The following is an 18,644-nucleotide window of genomic DNA, read 5'->3' as shown; positions in this document are numbered from 1 at the left end:
TTCATGAAGAGAGATCCTTCACGAGTGCAAAGCTACACTTGTACCCTGCCCGCACCCCTACACATTTCTTCGTACTCCCTCTCTCAAACCCTAGATCAACCAACCTCCACTCCTCGCATCTCTCTTTCTCCCGATCTCCGAGCCCAAGTTGTCCATTCCCATTCTCCCCAATGACATACAGTTCTCCATCCGTCGTCAGCACCAACATGTGATTCTCACCAATGCTGAAATCGAGGATGTCGGCTCCGTGAATATCGAGTGGAATGGGATCGTAATCGACCGAGGATAAAAATGAAGAGGAGTCTTTTAGTTCGGGAATTATAGAGGGGGTATTGGTGCGACCCCAAATGTAAAGATCATGACCGGTGGTAAGAGCGGCGGTTAGGGGGCCGGAAGAAGATAATTTGTGGATTCGTCCAGTGGGAAGAGAGACAAGAGAGGCGAGGAGGGCGGGTTGAGATGCTGGATTTGAAGAGGTGGGTTCGCGGCCGAGACAGGAGGGATAGCGTTCGTCGCCCCAGGTGTAGACGTTTCCTTCTTGGGTGAGGGCCGTGAAGGTGGTGGTGTTGGAGACGAGTTGTGTGATGTGGGGGACGGGGAATGTGAAGTCTGGATTGGCTTGAGAGAGGTATGCTGCAAGAGAGGGGTATTGGATTAGGGTTGTTGGTGTGAAAGCTGAAGAGTTTAGTAGATTGTTGATGGGTGAGCATGGGGAATTTGAGGTTACCTGCAATCTTGTCGTTTCCAGCTGCGGTAGCCTTACTTGCAGTATCCTCGGGTATCTTAGAGTCTGTCCGTTCTTCTGAGGGTTGTGTACTATTCAATCCAGTGGCCTGTTCTAATCGTGCTTGTAAAAATCCATCTGGGGAACCGGCAACCTTTATCTCTTTGTGGAGATCCGAGGGATCATTCGATACTACTGCTAGAATTGCAAGTATATTAGTACCATATTTGATGAAATGATGTATTGTTACGAGAAAAGCTATATTATGTATTGAATCTACATCATCCTCGTGGTCTGTTTGACTGATTGGTGAATAAGATGAGGGCTAGCCTCAAACTCTGGCAAACGCATACTCATGACATATGTACACTCTGTCCAATTTTAAGTAGGCTTCTGAAGTTGTAGTTTATCTTTATCCCTCCTTGAGCTTTAACTAGAACTCTAACATATATCTTTGAACCAGACTTGCCACTCGCTGGAGCCATTTTTTTCTCACTCATAATATCGAGATATCGAATAATGTGATATACACGTGATCATACCTCCATCTCTCTGTAAAAACGCAATAACAAACAAAATAGAAAAAAGTCGTCAAAGTAATATCAACATACCTAAACAAGCCGAAAAGAAGTTTCAAGAATATCAATACTTCCCTCTGCTCTTAATACTCGTTTGAAGCTAAGGACATCTTCAGGCTCATCAGGAAGATCTCCCTCGAATTGCAGTTGATTCCAAGCATTGAACCCACATGCCCATAACTCCATTCTTAGATTACACAAAGATGCAGCGTTGAAAATGTTCAGCCCTACCAAGACAAGAGTTGATCTGATTCTGTTATGATAGCCTGAAGGGGGTTGAGTACGCGAGTACGTCCGTAAAAGGTTCGCTAATGTAACACTGAGTGCGGCTAATTTGTAGGTGGGCTCGAGGTGGGATGTCCAAGTGATTTGGATCATTCCATAACCATAACCTTAACATTATGCTGCACGACCGACTCCACCCATCGCCTTAAAATAAACATCGCTTTCTTTTTATTACAACTTTATATATATATGTTATATATTCAAGGCTCTCGTCAAGATAACCATATCCAATAATTTCAATATAGTTAACCGTCTGTTTTGCATCCGGCGATCCTATCCTATTCAATAGGAAATCTGTCCCCGAGGTATTCGTCAGTATTACTTCAGGCTTCCAAATTCCGTTTTACTGCTGCCTATGGCGGAGTCTTAATTACTCCTGTCCTGACCAAGCGATCAATATTGTTCCTGATCAGCCATCGTTGTACCCATTCAATTCTTGTGTATATCTTCTGAAGTTCAAAAAGATATAGCCTCGAAATTTATTCTTATCGTTCTAGAAAATCTGCAACTGTTTTTTGTATTTGATTCCCCCACGTTTGCGCTTCACGCCGGAATAGCATTAAACGCTTCAAAGTCTTGCGATCTCACAATACCTCCCGAATAGCTGGCTCAGATCTTTCTTTTTCAGCTCTGAGAAAGACAACTGAACAAAATATCTGATTCTCCTCCGTTTGTTGATTGTTTTGCTCAAAAAGCTTGGTTTGGGATCCGGCGGGGCTCAATTGAGGGGCATCAAGCGACTTTCCTCCTAGTCTCGATACAAATACGACCGTGGGTAGAAAACCGTCGTGGATAGTACATCCTCCAAGTCAAAACAGTCAAAATCATCTTAAATGGTCACTATGAACCTCAACCTACCTATACGGACTGCTAGTCGAAGAAATGATGAAAGTCGAAATCACTATATCTCTGGCAATTATACTCCCACCTCTTCAACTGAGGCTATTGCTGGACCAATACGAGAACCAGCACCCGTCAATGAAAGATTAATTGTTGGACTGGATTTCGGGACAAACATATTCTGGGTATGTTTATTTTCACAGCTTGTTTTGCCAAGACATTTGTGGCACCACCAAAACGAGATCCTATGTTTCTGGATAATTACGCCATTCACCTGTGTCGGCTGTTTGTACTCGAGTGCTCATCAAATTCGACACTACAATTTCTGCATCTATATAAATCTTAAAAATCTTAAAAATCTTGATATTATAGTGCTTAATGAAGTCATTTCATTAAATCAGCACCTCACACAAGCCTTTGCAACATAGTTCACTCAGATTCCTACACAAATGCTAACGTTGAACCAGTGTTGCTGTTGTGTACACATCGAACCCCGATGATGTAGATATTATCAAAACTTGGCCCGGAAGTAATGGAATTACATCTGATAAAGTGCCAACAGAAATTGGGTACTCCAAACCTCCAGGATCACCAGTTGGAACTCAGCCGACGATAAAATGGGGATGTCAATTTCGTCCCGAGGAACCTCGACTGCGATGTATCAAACTTTTTCTCGACCGATCTCAAAAATTACCTTTCTATGTTAGTCCAGCTGAAACTGCCAACCAGCTGAAAGAGCATAGCAAAAATGTTGTCGATGCTGTCAGTGATTACTTGACTCAAATCTACAAGCATACCATGGAGACCTTGACCCGCCGATACGGAGAATTATTCATGTCAACCACGAAAGTCGAATTTGTTCTTACCTGTCCAGCAGTCTGGTCTGATGCGGCGAAGAATACCACGCTTCAAGCTGCAGAGAGAGCGGGAATGGGTGATAAGTCAGCAATTCAGATGATCAGTGAGCCTGAAGCCGCTGCTGTCTATACTCTGAAAGCCATCCAACCAAATCATCTACAGGCCGGTGATAACTTTGTAGTTTGTGATGCCGGAGGTGGTACTGTTGATCTTATCGCCTACAAAATCATATCTCTCAAGCCATTGCAAGTAGAAGAGTCCGCAGTAGGTACCGGAGGGCTTTGCGGAAGTGCCTTCCTCAATTATCGATTTGAGGAACATTGCAAGAGTCGGATAGGAGTTGCACGATTTGAAGAGATGAAAATGAAGAAAGCAAAGTCGTGGCAAATGGGACTAAAATACTGGGAAGAATATGTCAAGCGAGATTTCGACGAAGAGAACGATACAGAGTTCAATATTCCTCTTCCTGGCCTAGCAGATGACATAGATGCAGGTCTAGATGGTGGGTTTTTTATTATGACAACTGCTCAAGTCAAAGACATTTTTGAGCCAGTCGTCAAAGAGGTGTGTGATCTAGTTCAAGGTCAAGTTGATGGTATTAGACAAAAAGGGGGTATCGTTTCAGGCATCGTACTTGTTGGAGGATTTGGACAAAGCAACCATTTATACAAGAGATTAAGATCGCATTTCAACAGTGCAGCGCCACCACCTTACAGTGAACGACCAACTCACGCACAGTCTATAGCCTTGGCACAAAGCAATTCTGTAGAGGTAATGCAGCCTATCAATGCATGGACTGCCGTGGTCCGAGGAGCGGTTCTCAAAGGATTGGAAGGAAGCGTGGTGGTGTCCAGAAAGGCGCGGATGCATTATGGAACTTCGTATGCAACGGTGTATGATGAAGATAAGCACAATGTTAGTGAGAGATATTGGAGTCCATTATGGGAACGTTGGATGGTCAGCGATAGGATGCAATGGCATCTAATAAGGTGAATTTAACTTTTCCCTCCCTCCTTTGCCTCGACGGCACCACTAACCCCATCCAGGGTGATACTCTCAACACAGACACTCCCATCTCTTTCCACTATACGCGCAATTTCCGCCCAGGGCAATCACTAATCGTATCCGATGATCTTATTGCTTGCGATTCGGATGGCGAACCTCCGGCGTCCTTCACGAGAGACCTAATAAGCGTGTGCACGCTCACCACGGATCTGGGAGCCGTACCGAAAAGTCTGTATACGAGATTGACGACCACGAGGGGAGTGGAATTTCTTAATTTAGATTTTACTCTAGAGATGGTGGTAGAAAGCGCCGGATTGGCGTTTGAATTGAAAGTTGACGGATACAGATATGGAAGAGTGGAGGTCGAATTTCATTGAAGAGGAGTAGATATCAACAATGAGTTTATGGCCCACAATAGAGGGTTAGTTACGTGAGAAGACAGACGAAGAAGACATGCGGGTTGGATGAAGGTAAATCGGGGTCATCTTTTGATCGATACCATGATCATTTGCGTTGCGTGCATACATATATATTAGCGATATTAAGAGCATCCAGATTTTTATAGTGATTATCGAGCAATTTTATTGAATCCTTTTGAGATTTTCTTGCAGTATCTTATCACATGTATCCAATGTGAAAAACAAGTGCAATGAACAAGGCATTTGAATCGATCACAGTTTCTCGATTGGTACACCTAGGTAGGTAGGTAGCTTTCCGGGTAAACACCGGACGCAAAATAGCTTTGTGATGAATCTCCCACGGCCCCCACACACAATGTATCCTGCAAAGTGCAGACAGACTGCAAGCACTCAAACATTCACCAGGTCACCGTAAAATACGCTGAATAAATGATTTTCACATTGAGCACAAAATATCTTGATATCAAAAGGGAGCCCCGTCCCTTCGTGGCAATCACGACGTCAGAAACAATGCTGGGCGAGAGACACGCGAATTAACCACCAGGACCACCAGTGAGCCTGTTGCTTCAGAGATCAGATACGATGATTTGGAAGCAACTCTCTCTTCTGTTTCTTCTTGAAGTCTTATCGTGTTCCCCTTCAAAATGTCTTCCTTCGCAGCATGTGATCAGCTCAATTAAGAGCCTGATATTCTCGCTGCCCCAATAGTACGGCCTCTTGAATAGGAAGGTGGACCGACCGAGAAACACGTGTTGAGGCTCAGGAAGATTTAATTACTTCGTCTCTGAATAGTTTCAGGCAAAGAAAAGGTCTCTTCCTTCTCGGGCCTTATTGATGATTGCAACACTATTGTTGAGCCTACTTCAATGTCAGCGATCCGTCATAGACACTGCCAGTAGAGATGAAATAAACAAGTGTGAGCTAATAGTCGATTAATTAAATCTTTATGGTGCATCTTTCTCCGCTGTATCCAAGATTGCAAAAGATATCAAAGAGTAGTGACTAAAGTGCTGCAGGCCGTCTCTTGCCTAAGAAACTTTGAAGCTAGAACAAAGCCTCACAAGAGGATACTGATTTTTTCTTCGGACATTCTTTTTTATCCTTCGCCGGGAATGTCTCTATTTCAAGGGGCCCGGAATTAAGCTGCCCCAAGTTTTTCAAATCCTTTCTTCTCTGCTAGAGTGGGTCTTTTTTACAATTTGTATGGTTGTTCAGGCATACTCATAAAACGATAACTTTCAACCCATCGACATCTTGTCGCTGGACAATATGTCAGATCAACCCTTGTTCTTACATCCTTCCCCGCAACTTTGCAAACACTGCAAGGTTATTCCATGGCCACGAGACATACGCTATGAAACTCAGAGTAGGCCATTTCCTCACCACAGAATCTTCGGCTCTCTCCAAATCTCAGCTGATGCGGGCTGTATTCTCTGCCAATACTTCTGGTTACGTATAATCTCGATGCTTATGGATCGACAAACTACACTACCATCTGCCAAAACCCCATTGGATTTCTATATTCGCGTGCTATATGGCAAACGAGTGGGCATTTCAGTAGATGTAGGAGAGGCAGCCGGTCATGATTGTCTTCCTATGTGGTTCCTCGAGCCCAATTCTGCCGAAGAGAAAATTCCAGCGAAACCGGAATCTCGACGTATCAAACGTATGTCATTTGTATTTTCTCTCATTTAGCTTGCCACAAGCCATACTGATCTACGTTTTTCTTCCAGAATTTGCCCAAGGAGAAGTCTTGGAGGATCTCGAAGACTTGGTCAATACGCAAATTCAGCCTTGGATTGAAGCCTGTTATAATCGCCGAGAGAATCATGAGAATTGCGGCCGTACAGTTGGTACGAATATCTTGCCAACTCGCCTCATTGATGTGGGAACCATGAATAACGAAAGCGTTCGGCTCATCACGACAACGGATTCCATGGAACCCTCCAAACATCCATACTTGATTCTCAGTTATTGTTGGGGTAGAGGAAACGACGTTGCAAAAACGACCACAGGGAATCTTGAGGATCGTCTACGCAGCTTCGATATTGCTTACCTTCCTAAGACCATACAAGATGCAATAATTTTGACTAGACTGATGAACATCCGTTACCTATGGGTCGATGCAATTTGCATTATTCAATCCTCAGAGAACGATGACTATAGCGAATTCCAAACGGAGGCGAGCAAAATGCGAGATTACTACGCCAACGCCGAGTGCTGTATAGCTGCGTCAGTTGCTAATGATGCAGCGGAAGGATTCCTCAGAGAAAGGCTGCTTGGGCGGTACCCAATCCAGTTCATTTTCCTAACCTACCCAGGTACTGTTGGTCCGGATCGGCAATCTATAACACTGCATTCAAAAGAAAACGTCGCGACATTGAGGAATGTTATTGATGAATCGCCACTGTCAAAACGTGGATGGTGCTTACAGGAGCTTTCGCTTCCACCACGTGTACTTCATTGGACCTCTAATGGGCTATACCGCGAATGCCAATCTTCCTACTTTCTAGAGGGAAGTTCTAAGAAGTGGGAGACGTATGATTATGCCGCTACTGCTACTCCTCGGGATATTTTAGCGATGCCTGACGACAAACTCTTGACCCACGATGGCTGGCATCCCTTACTTCGTTTGCTATCGGAGAAAGGCTTAACATTTTCCAAAGATCGGATATACGCCATTCATGGTATTGCTTGTCTCATCATAGAACGACTTAAGGTTGAATACTTTAATGGCGTGTTCCGGCCATATCTTGCTCAAGGGCTTGCGTGGAACTACTCCCCTAGAGGTCCTTTCGATGCATTGCCGGATGTATCCGTAGAACCTAGGGACGACCGTTTTCCTACCTGGTGCTGGGCCTCGAATGGGCCGGTTCAGTTTTCAGATATCCCTAAAGGTGACTGGCACTCCTATATTCATGATGTCCATCCACATATGTTCCCGACGTATCCAGGAAACACGAGCTTGACAGACATCATCGACTCGAAGCTTCATATCAAAGCGCCAATAATCCATGTCGACCTGGTTTATGAACCTTGGGAATCCTTCCCTCCTTTAGGGAACGTTAATATTGATTGCGATGATGGGGAACCACTAGACCATTACTTTTGGGTATGGCTTGATAATCAGCTTGGATCAAATCATTCGACGGCCACCAACATACTACATAATTCTAGTCGTGATACATTGCTCAAAGGGGTTACTGCCCAGGTACTGCTTCTTGGAGGACGGCAATCTCACACACACTATGGGTTATTGGTACAAGAGATGGGTGATCAACCCCAGGGGTGTTACCAAAGATATGGATTTATAAAGCTGAATTGTCAGACTTCACAGTGTGATGGAGATGGAATGCGAGCGAATAAATTCGAAGATAAATTGTCAGAAGTTATTCTTTTATAGCGTTGACTTATTGAGTCCAATAAATTATGGTCACAAAATCATGGTTTCATCGAGCCAGGACAAATGGTCCATTCTAAAATTGAATAGTTCTAGTTATGTGCAGGGTACTCTGTCTCTTCAAAATCCGAAGAGTGAATACAGTCGCTACACTAACCTTGAGAATCAACCATTCAGTTCATAGTCAGCCATATCAATGGCTACCTACCGAGGTTCCTCTCCTACTTCTCAAACAAAGCTTTCTTCTCACAACCCACTTGTTTCTCAGTCTGGGCCACCTGGAATTGCCTGAGTACTCGACATTACATTTCAATAACTCTTCAAGTACCAAACACAACAATCAACTCAACTCCATCGCATTTTTGTACTCCCCCAGACCGGACATCATATTTTGTTTCACAACAGAAAAACTGTGAAGAATTCAGCGCCATGTCGGCCAACACAACTGCCTCGCAACAAAATGACATGGAATTTCCCAAGGATAATAATACTGCAGATAAGAAGATTCAAGGCAAGCTTCCAATTTTCTTCTCTACCATATATCATTACTAACAAGGCACAGTCAACACGACCCCACCTCTCCCAGTGAGAAGAAATCAGTCTATCACTGGAAACACCAAAACACTCCATAGATTTGGAGAATTCCCTCGAGAAATACAGATTAATATCTTCAAACTCGCACTTCCTGACCCGCGCATCGTCTATCTCAGACTTGAACTCGTGGCTTCGAAGCATGAAGAAGGAACCTGCTTCCACACGAGCGTGCGTAAAACCAGGGCACCAGGCCTGTTACCTCTGCTTGAAACATGCACAACGTCAAATGCCTCAGTCTATCTCGGAGATGGATTTACTAAGATCAAGATTGAGCCTCTGGATGGTCACCCACACACGATCAACAAGATGTCTAGTGGGTGCCATCAGATAGGCTTCGAAGACTGTGGCGATGAGGTTCTCAAATATACTTAGGGCTAGTTTGGATGTAAAATCCGTGCTGAATCCACTGAAATAATCTGCACTTTGTACTATTGCGGATTCTGTGGTGGCATTAATTCGCTTTAAAAAGAACGGATTATTAATCTGTGGTTTTATAGTTTGGATATCAAATCCGCCAAATAATCCGTGGTTTTCTAGAATATTCAATTTAAATTTCAATTCGATATTAAAACCCTATATTTAAAATTGAGAATTATATAAAAAGCTTTAATAAAGTAATAATCTTGAAAAAGTACTTAGAATTAGAAAAGAAATACATTTTGATTTTATCTTTCTTTTTTCTTTTCTTTTCAAAGAAAGAACCTTTTTTTAAAGTATTTTTGAAGCTATTTTTTATATATAAAATTATTTCAATAACTAATAATATAATCATTACCCAAAACACTTCAAAAGTATTTAAGAAATCGAAAATTATTAATAATAATGGCAATCGAAGATTTATATCTGTACAAAAAAGAGGTAGAAAATCTCGAACTCGAAGTCTCTTTCCCCCAATTTGTTATTCCAAACAAAAGCTTAAATCTATAGCAAAAGTAATCGAATCTTAAAGTCAATTTCGAAATTATAATACCTCCTCCTTTTCTTTTATTAGAGATTCACTATCCAGCTTCTTTTATAATAACGATATTACCTTTAATCAGAAGAAGATATTTTTTATAAAAAAGAAAAGCTATATACAGGTATTTGATTCAAATAAAGTTTATTTTAATTATATTAATTTATAATATATAGTAGGATTCCGAAATTGATAAAAGGCTTTCAACAAATATTGATATAGATAGTGATAAGAATAATAACAATAAGAGGGATATTGATAATAGCTATAATACTAATCAAGACTCAAAATATAATATTTGTAATAATTCAGAAAGTGAAAAGAATTTCTTTACTGATATTATTGAAAGGGAGGATAAATTAGTGGATCCGGAAACTAAAATTAAAGATATTTCGAAGAAATCTACAAATCAGTTTAAATAAAAACCCTATAAAAAGCTTCTTTTAAACTTAATGCAAAGTTATTTATAGAAGATTAGTCAATAATCAGATTAATTCACTAAATGGAAAATACTTTATTATAGTCAATTTGTACAAGTTATTACTTTAAAGTATAAGATATGCATTAATAGTAATGAGAATCTAATTGGTGATCAAATTAAAAAGAAAATCAATTCGATATAAATATCCTCTTTTTTTATTATTTATTTAATCTAATTAATTTAATTTAAATCAAGGAATATTATATAGAGTATCAGTATTTTCTTAATCTATCTGATTGAAGTATTAGATTCAATAAAAAGAACAATACTATACAGCCTTATACACCTAATTATCTATAGAAAACACTTCTATAAACAAGCAAAGCTAATAATCAAAAATATCATTAGCATCGAAGTTACTATACAGAAAGCTAATCGATTCTTCAATTTCTATTTGAAACTCACACAGCTAGTAATAAATTTGCATATCACCCTACAGCTTTAATACAACAAACAATTATTTCTTCGAATAAAAAGAATAATCTTACTGATTCAATATACTCTATACCTTTCTCAAATAAAAGTGTTAAAAGATAAAATAAATATAGCTTTGGGATACACAAAATAAGGAATTCATATTTTTGAGATATATTTTATTATTAACTGATTTATAATTAGAAACAAAGCAATATAAATAATCTATTACGAGCTATACATTATCGAAAAAACCTTGAAAAACTATTTCTTTTGAAATTGCAGATAATTTACTTCATATTAATAAATCTTTAAAAGATTTTAATAAATCGAAAAACCACTTTAGTACCTTATATATTCAAGTTAACAACCCACTACCCTTTTAACATTAAGTATACTATATAATTATATAAAACTATCCTAGCAAATATAAATCTCTAAAAACTGATATTGCTTTCAAACTTATTGATTTCTTACAATATCCAATGCCTAATGTTTGCCAATCTTATGGTAAGCTACTGATATTTATATATATAAACCCATTTCAAACAAAGTTTGTGGATAAGATTTGTAAAAAGCTTAAAGAATAATATAAAAAGGAAAATAATAAAATATCTTTATTATCTGCTTCTTTATAATAAGCTTTAAATAAAGGGTAATTTCCAAATTCTAATAGTTTTTGATTTGGTAATTCTATTTATTCTATTCTCTTTATTATATATTTTTATCAATATAACCTTTATATTTATTTAATTAGATATTAATATTATATCTTTTAATACCTTTATCTTATTTGATATTAACAATATATAAATATAAATAACACCTATTCACCAGTTCTAGATATATGAAATAAAGAATATAAGTATATAATAACTGGTTAATAAAAAATAACAAATGAGAAACAATTAGTGAAAAACGACTAATAAGAAATAGCTAGTGAGAATGGCTAGTGAAAAACAGCTAATAAGAAAACTATAAAGTTTAGTCTCTCAAAGTATAATATCCATTAATAATAGGAATTGCCAACTCTATTATTCTTCAAAGAAAAATACTATCTATATTTTTAATAGTTTGCTTTTTTGTATAAAATGCATAATATTATAATATTATAAATTAAATCAATAATCTATTCAATTAATAAATAAAAAGAATAGAAAACACACTCTCAAAATGAGTAATCATAAAGAATTCAGCTGCCTTTTGAATTGCTACAAGAACAGCAGTATTTTACCTCCAATACTCTTTACCAAATGTAAATTGATCTGAAACCTTTTTAACTAAATGTTGAAAAGGGGCTTTTTTCAAAAGCAATTCAATCGATTTTTAATACTTTTTAATTTCTTGTAATATAATCGCTATACTCAATTAATAAGAAAAAAGCTTATAAATCAAGAAAAGGTTTACTTACTTCTCGCTTTTCATTGGTAAGCTCTTTTAGCAACTTCTGCTTTTCCTTTTTTAAACTGCTTTCTTATATTTTGAACCTTTGCTTTCAAAGTTTTCTTTATATTCTTATTTTTAAAAAAAGGTAATCTTCTATTTACATCTAGCTTTTATTTATTTGTTGATCTTTTTCCGATATTAGTATATGATATAGTTTCCCTATATAGTGCATTTGTAGTTTATATTATAGCTACAGGATTTCCTGGAATATAGTATTTTCAAAATCTAGATTTGAATTATTTCAGTCTATTATAGAAAAGATTCAAATATTTAAAAAGTGTATACCTAAAAAGCTTCAAGAATAGAGGCGAAAGGAATAAGTATTGAAAAATTAAATGTTTAGAAATGTGTGTTTATGAATTAATATATTATATATCGTATAATTCAATCAATCATACTACTTATTTCTCATAGAATATAGTTATTTTGAATATGAAAATATTATAAATAGCATAAACAATACGCCAGCCTATCACATCAGATTCAATCACGAAAATAGCACGAAGACCTGTACATGCGGGATTGAGAAAAGCCCACTGCACTTCTTTCAATGTTCAATCAATAATCAGACGCGCGGCGACTGGCCACTTGCACCAAATCGACTTCGATCCGAATGGGACGCGATAGCATATGTCAACCGCGTCCTGCGAACACAACATAGCTTTACTGACCTTCTCGCTAGATCCAGATTCTATACTAGGATATGCCCAAACTACGCGAAACTACGCGAATTCCAACCTGCTCCAATACCCCGAGGATGAGCTCTCCACCCCAATCAACCTAAGACCCGCACCGACCAGCCATAAGCGCTCCGAGCGCTCTCCCGATCGACAGCGATCGACCTGATCATCCGCCGACACCCGGATGGCATACGAAACAAGGCCCTCTAAAACAGGACCACAAACCCTTAGACAGAACAGCCGCAGGATCGCCATGAGCGGTACTGAGCGGGGGAATACCAGAGGCAACAAGCCCCTGATTAGCTAACATTACACTACTATGAGCGGCTGGAACGCTAGCGGCCTGTAGGCCCGCTCCTTAGTACGTCTAGAATACCCCTTGGGAGGTCAGATATTAGACGTTAATCACTATAAATAAATAAATAAATAAAACATAAACAATACGCTTTTAGAAACAATAATAATAATAATAATAATAATAAACATTATATTTATAATATTAAATCTCTTCTAAGCTTTAAAGAATCAAAAAGATATTAGTAATAACTAAATCTAATAAGAAAAAGCTATAAAGAAAGCAAAAAGAATATTCGCAAAAGCGAAAAGCTAGAAATGTATACAATCGAAAGGCAAAAATAATATCTAAAGAATTAGAAGTCGAAAAAGAGAAAGATAGGAAAAAGTATTAGATTTCCTATACTTTGAAAGTACTTCGCAAAACTTCTGATTTTTTAAAGGTATTGAAGAATAGACAAGATGAAATGATTATACAAACTCGATTGAATATCAAAATGCGACAATCCCAATACATGAATCTAAATAAAAATCTGATTTTAATTAATTTTATTTAGAAAAGTGTTAAAAGCAAAAAACCTTATTCAAAACAATAATAATCCTGTATCAGAGTCTAAATCAGATAATTCCGAAACAGATTTTGAGGGTTGGAAAATTGATATTGATAAGAAAAAGAAAGAGAAAAAGGAGGAATCTAATAATAAAAAAGAGAACAATGAAGTTAGAGAGCTTAAAAAGATTGACTTAAAAGATTTGAATATTAATTAAGAATTAAAATAAGTATAAAGGTATAATATTTATTGGTTTTATAAATGCTAATATATAAGTTTAGACAATTAGACTTTCTAGGATTTTGATTTGAATTAGAGCTTGAAAAGCTAGCGTAAAGTAGTTTATAACTAATTTAAAGAATCTAAACAAAAAAATTGATGAAGAATCTTCGGATTTTTTATAAATAAAAGATTTGTCTGGATAGGTTTATTTTGATTTTTTCTTATTAGCTATTTCTCCCTAGCCATTTCTTATTTACTATCCCTCACTTATTATTATATCAAATTATTAATATATTAATAAAGTATATTTGTATCCTAATAAACTCCCTTATAAAATATTCAATTATCGATAATATACTGTTTAGAGAAATCTTACTTCTTAAAACTCTAATATTTTAAAGTTAAAAAGAGAAAATAATATTAAGCTTTCTAGACCTGAAGAATAATAAACCTCTAATAAAAGCTATAATTCAAAAAGATATGGATTTTGGATTCCTAAAGATGAAATGAAATATAAATAAGCTTGAAATCTATTCTATTATATAGAATAGAAAAAAGATCTCTCTCAATTTCTTAAAGAATTCGAAGAAACACTAAAAGCTATAGCAGAAGATAATAATAAATAGAGAAACCCTGATGATTACTTTCTATTCTAATTATATATACTTATCAAATTCTATTTCAATACAGTATTGCTTTTCTTTTTCTCACACTTTTCGAACTCTTTTTATCTTATAATAATCTCTCCATATAGCCTCTACAATTCCTTATCGAAAGTAGTTTATAGATTGTAACGAAATAGAATCTAATTCATTATTGCTTGAATTCATTATTGTATCATCCATAATGCTTGAAACACAATTGATGATATAATTAAATTGAACTTCGAATGAATCTTCTTTGAAGCTATTTTGTTGAATAAAGTTATATAGAGCGCACAAAGTATAAACTATATATATTTGAATTGTATATGAGTATTTTTGTTGTTATATTAGAAATGGAAAGCGCATTTTAAATATTCTAAAAATTCTTTTAACCTCATTTTGTAAAGAAGAATATCGAAGATTAAAAAGCTCTTTTAGTGTTTTGAATATCTTATTGGATTCCAATTGCTCTTGTAAATGATATCTTATCTCTTTGAATAAAATAAGAATCTGCCTAGTATTTACATATCCTACATCACCTAGATAATAATAACCTTCTGGAATTCATAACCTTTTGAAATCAAAGCATCTAAAAGCACTTTTTAATTATTCACAAAATCTTTCTAACCGGCTAATATATAGCAGAATTATAAATTGAAAGTAACTATTACAAGAACATTCTATGTAGTATACCCTTTTCGATTGAAATAAGCAGATCGATCTTCAAAAGATATTATTGCTGGAATAAAGGTATCATCAAGAGCTTCTAGACAATTCGCAAAATATATATAATATTTTTCATTTTCTGCTATTCGAGGAAAAGCGAATTATATAATTGAATCCGGTAGCTTTACTACTAATGGGTATAATATCATTATAGTATTTAAAACTTAATAAAACTATCTTAAAGCACATTAGAATAAACCAATAAGTAGATTTATATAAGGTGTTTTTCATACCTATGAATTGTTTCTTCAGAATGAGAAAAGGCTTCAGCTATACTATGTATAGTTCCATGCTGATCTACGATATAGAGAAATACGTATAGTTTTTAATTAATTGAAGTATATTGAGAGTATTATAACTTTGTTTTTTTGTAATAAAATTCAATTAAAAGTCGAAAAGTGGTGTAGAGGTATATATAATTGTTCTTAACAATATTGAAAGTGTTTAAAATCAAGAAGAAATTATGTTTTAAATTCACTAGAAATACCAGTTTTTTTTTTTGAAATTGGAATACAATAAAAAGAGCTAATAATAGTAGCTAAATTATAAATCAAGATAGAAATAAACTGTTCAGAATCATTAACCTCATTGTTGTTTATTATGAATAAGAAAAAGACAGTTTACAATCTAAATCATTAATAGAATCTAAAGTTATAATAGAAAGAATATTGAAGAATCTACTTTTAAACTAAGTTATATATATTCTAGTATATAGGGAATAGAAATGTAAAATAATCTAAATCGAAATCAGAGATGATTTGAAAGAAAAATAAAGATACCCTATAAACTTAGATATTTGAAGTATTAATATTATTATAATATTATATGGATATAGAGTGAAAAGCCTATAAAAACCTATAAAAATGCGGATTATTTGTTAGATTAAAAACAAGAACTACTTTTTCTAATCCTCGTTTTCAATCCGCACCCTTGTTTTCCTATACAAATTTGGTGAAAAATGCGGATTATTTAATATCATTTTAGAGTGATTCATCTTCTCCTTATCTCGAAATACACTAAATTTATTGAAATACGGATTATTTAATGGAATTCGCGATTTGATATCCAAATATGAATTCAAAATCCGTTTTCAAAAAGAGCGGAATATTCAGTGGATCCAGTGCGGATTTGTACATCCAAACTAGCCCTTATATACGACCTTCTGAAGATATTTTTGTGATGGACTGTGATTAACTATGCTATTTACATTATTATAACAAATCACTCAATCTCGAGAGGCTTACCCATATTGCCGTGAGCAAATTTGAATGTTTATCAGCCAGCACACCTTCGATCACTGACAAAATGACCGGGCTGCTGGATGATGTCTATTCGCGACGCCCAGGTCTCAAGAGGCTCAGTGTTATTGGTTCTCATGATTGCGCAAGGGAGATGCCTTCTGCTACTCGACTTCTTAACATTGATAGAAACTTGCTCAAGCTAGACCTCAAAGATAAGGACGGGCGTCAAGTTCCGTCTGAGGAGGCGGATGATAGGTATCGAGTGTTGGAGAAAATACTGAAAGCGCAATATCTTTTCGATAGACATTTTGAATTATATCGCAAAGAAATAGAGGAAGAAGGAAACAAAAATGCTATCGAATACTGGAAGAACGTCGAGGTAGTCGATGTTTTATGTTGTTGGCCTGATGAATCTCAGGATGAATCGAGTTTCTACATTCCAGAGATCGACTCCTATGTGCGCTGCAACGATGATGGATTCTTGGCGACCTTGCCAGAGAGTACGCCAGATAAGTTGATAAAGCTAAGGGATACCCTCAAATTAGTAGAGCTCGGAGATGAGCAATGGTTACACGAGCTACATCAGGAAATATATAGGCTTAGATCGAAGCACAGTCATACGGGTTTATAAGGAATTGCATTTAAATGTAATGGGGTTACAAAATCTTTTCCTGGGGAAATTAAATGTACGCAAGTGAAGCAATACCAAGAGGTCAAATTCATCTAGAAAATTGATGTGTAGTGACCCATTGTGATTTATATGACTAATGATGGGGGGAGGGGGTATGCATATATAACCCACTGCGAGGCCTTTTGATGTTATCTACTCCCTTCAAAGTCTTCCTTAAACAGTGAGAAGAAGCTGCTTTCGCTGGTTTGTATTCAAGCTACAAGTCTTTAGTCGAATCTGAGCATCCTATAACATAGCTAGCTCTACGAGAAGCCAGTGCATTGCTACATTGTTGACAAGCACACTTGTCATACTAGCTGCGATACAATCAGTAGCTTAAGCAGCACATCCACAGCCATACCATAGACGGTGGGTGCTTCAACATATCCGAAAGAGGGCCTAAATCGCTAATGATGCGGGCTGATAGTATAGCAATTGAGAATTGTAACACTGGATCAGATTGCCGGGTCACGAGAATTACGAAAGTGCTGTGTCTGACGTGGAAAGATGCGAGAGGGGGATACGAAGTCCACCTGTTGCATTTTTGCATGTGTTTCGGAGCAGAGCGAAAGGAACTTATGCGTTGGATTCTACGGAATTTTTATATAGCGTATATTGATTATATTTCTATACTCAGGAATCCAATTTGTATGTAGTCATATAATCTATATATGTTAAAAGGAATAGAAGTTACCGGTGCTAAGCACGTGTAGTGATTAGTAATACAGCTACCTAAACGGGCTAGATTAGACGAACTATAGACAGGCATATTGATCCCCTTATATAATATTATAGAAAGATCAATATGCTTATATATATAACTATATAGTTAATATAAAGGCCTTTTCCATTCAATATTCTAATAGGTTATAAAATCCGGTTAGTATGGCTTTTGGATAGAATTGATGTAATCAATATTATATTTAGCTTGTAAAGTTAAAGAGTATACGACATTACTTTATATTCAGCTTGTGGAGTTGAAGAGTGTGTGACATTACTTTACGATTAGTATATGATATTACAATCGATTATTACTACTAACTCACAGAGTTAAAGAGTATACGGTGCTATCTATACTTATATATTTATAATCACAAATCTATGTGACATTGTTTATATAGAAAAAGAAAAAAAAAAAAAAAAAAAAAAAAAAGAAAAAACTCTGCAAATTCTCTATATAAATATCAAAATAAATAATATCAAGGAGTAAGCTAAGTATATCCCAATTTTTACCCAAAAGATTTACAAAAAATAGTTCTGACAAATGAAAATACAATTGAGAGGAAAGGATTAGTTTTATACAATTGAATTCACATTTCAGGATTATACAAGGATCAGAGAACTTGGGATGAAGATCGATGATACTGAGATCTTCTCAATTATTGAAGATATTATAACAATATATATTAGATTTAATATTGAGAAGAAAACTATATATTTAAAAAACAAAGCTAATGCACTTTTATATATATGCAGATCGCTTAACGATAATAATAAAGTGTTAGCCAATGAATACAATACAATATATATATTATAGAATTATTTGAAATCCAAATATTTAAGAACAAATAATATCACAGCAAACTTGTATCTAATAATAATTTAGATATTTATCTT

At 36.0% G+C, this 18,644-nt stretch overlaps 4 protein-coding genes across 4 annotated transcripts; 3 read left to right on the top strand and 1 right to left on the bottom strand.

The window, feature by feature from the left end:
* Position 1: 1 nt before the first annotated feature.
* EAF02_005298 (uncharacterized protein) lies at positions 2–1,680 on the bottom strand (the record flags this gene model as incomplete). The annotated part of the gene is made up of 3 exons (XM_038901346.1): positions 2–675; positions 728–922; positions 1,374–1,680. The coding sequence occupies 3 exons, from the start codon at positions 1,678–1,680 to the stop codon at positions 2–4; spliced, it is 1,176 nt and encodes a 391-aa protein (XP_038758686.1).
* A 749-nt stretch (positions 1,681–2,429) lies between these two features.
* EAF02_005297 (uncharacterized protein) lies at positions 2,430–4,882 on the top strand (the record flags this gene model as incomplete). The annotated part of the gene is made up of 4 exons (XM_038901345.1): positions 2,430–2,612; positions 2,645–2,712; positions 2,895–4,242; positions 4,332–4,882. The coding sequence occupies 4 exons, from the start codon at positions 2,430–2,432 to the stop codon at positions 4,665–4,667; spliced, it is 1,935 nt and encodes a 644-aa protein (XP_038758685.1). The 3' UTR covers positions 4,668–4,882.
* Positions 4,883–6,173: 1,291 nt separating this feature from the next.
* EAF02_005296 (uncharacterized protein) lies at positions 6,174–8,661 on the top strand (the record flags this gene model as incomplete). The annotated part of the gene is made up of 3 exons (XM_038901344.1): positions 6,174–6,375; positions 6,443–7,920; positions 8,515–8,661. The coding sequence occupies 3 exons, from the start codon at positions 6,174–6,176 to the stop codon at positions 8,659–8,661; spliced, it is 1,827 nt and encodes a 608-aa protein (XP_038758684.1).
* Positions 8,662–16,421: 7,760 nt separating this feature from the next.
* On the top strand, positions 16,422–16,988 carry EAF02_005295 (uncharacterized protein; the record flags this gene model as incomplete). The annotated part of the gene is made up of 1 exon (XM_038901343.1): positions 16,422–16,988. One exon carries the CDS (start codon positions 16,422–16,424, stop codon positions 16,986–16,988), a length of 567 nt encoding a protein of 188 aa, XP_038758683.1.
* Positions 16,989–18,644: the final 1,656 nt, after the last annotated feature.

This window comes from Botrytis sinoallii, assembly GCF_014898435.1.
Source record: "Botrytis sinoallii strain Bc 23 chromosome Unknown BSIN_008, whole genome shotgun sequence".
In the NCBI taxonomy this organism is placed as follows: Eukaryota; Fungi; Ascomycota; class Leotiomycetes; order Helotiales; family Sclerotiniaceae; genus Botrytis; species Botrytis sinoallii.
The sequence above is the reverse complement of the archived record's forward strand: the minus strand, read 5'-3'. Positions and strand labels throughout refer to the sequence as shown.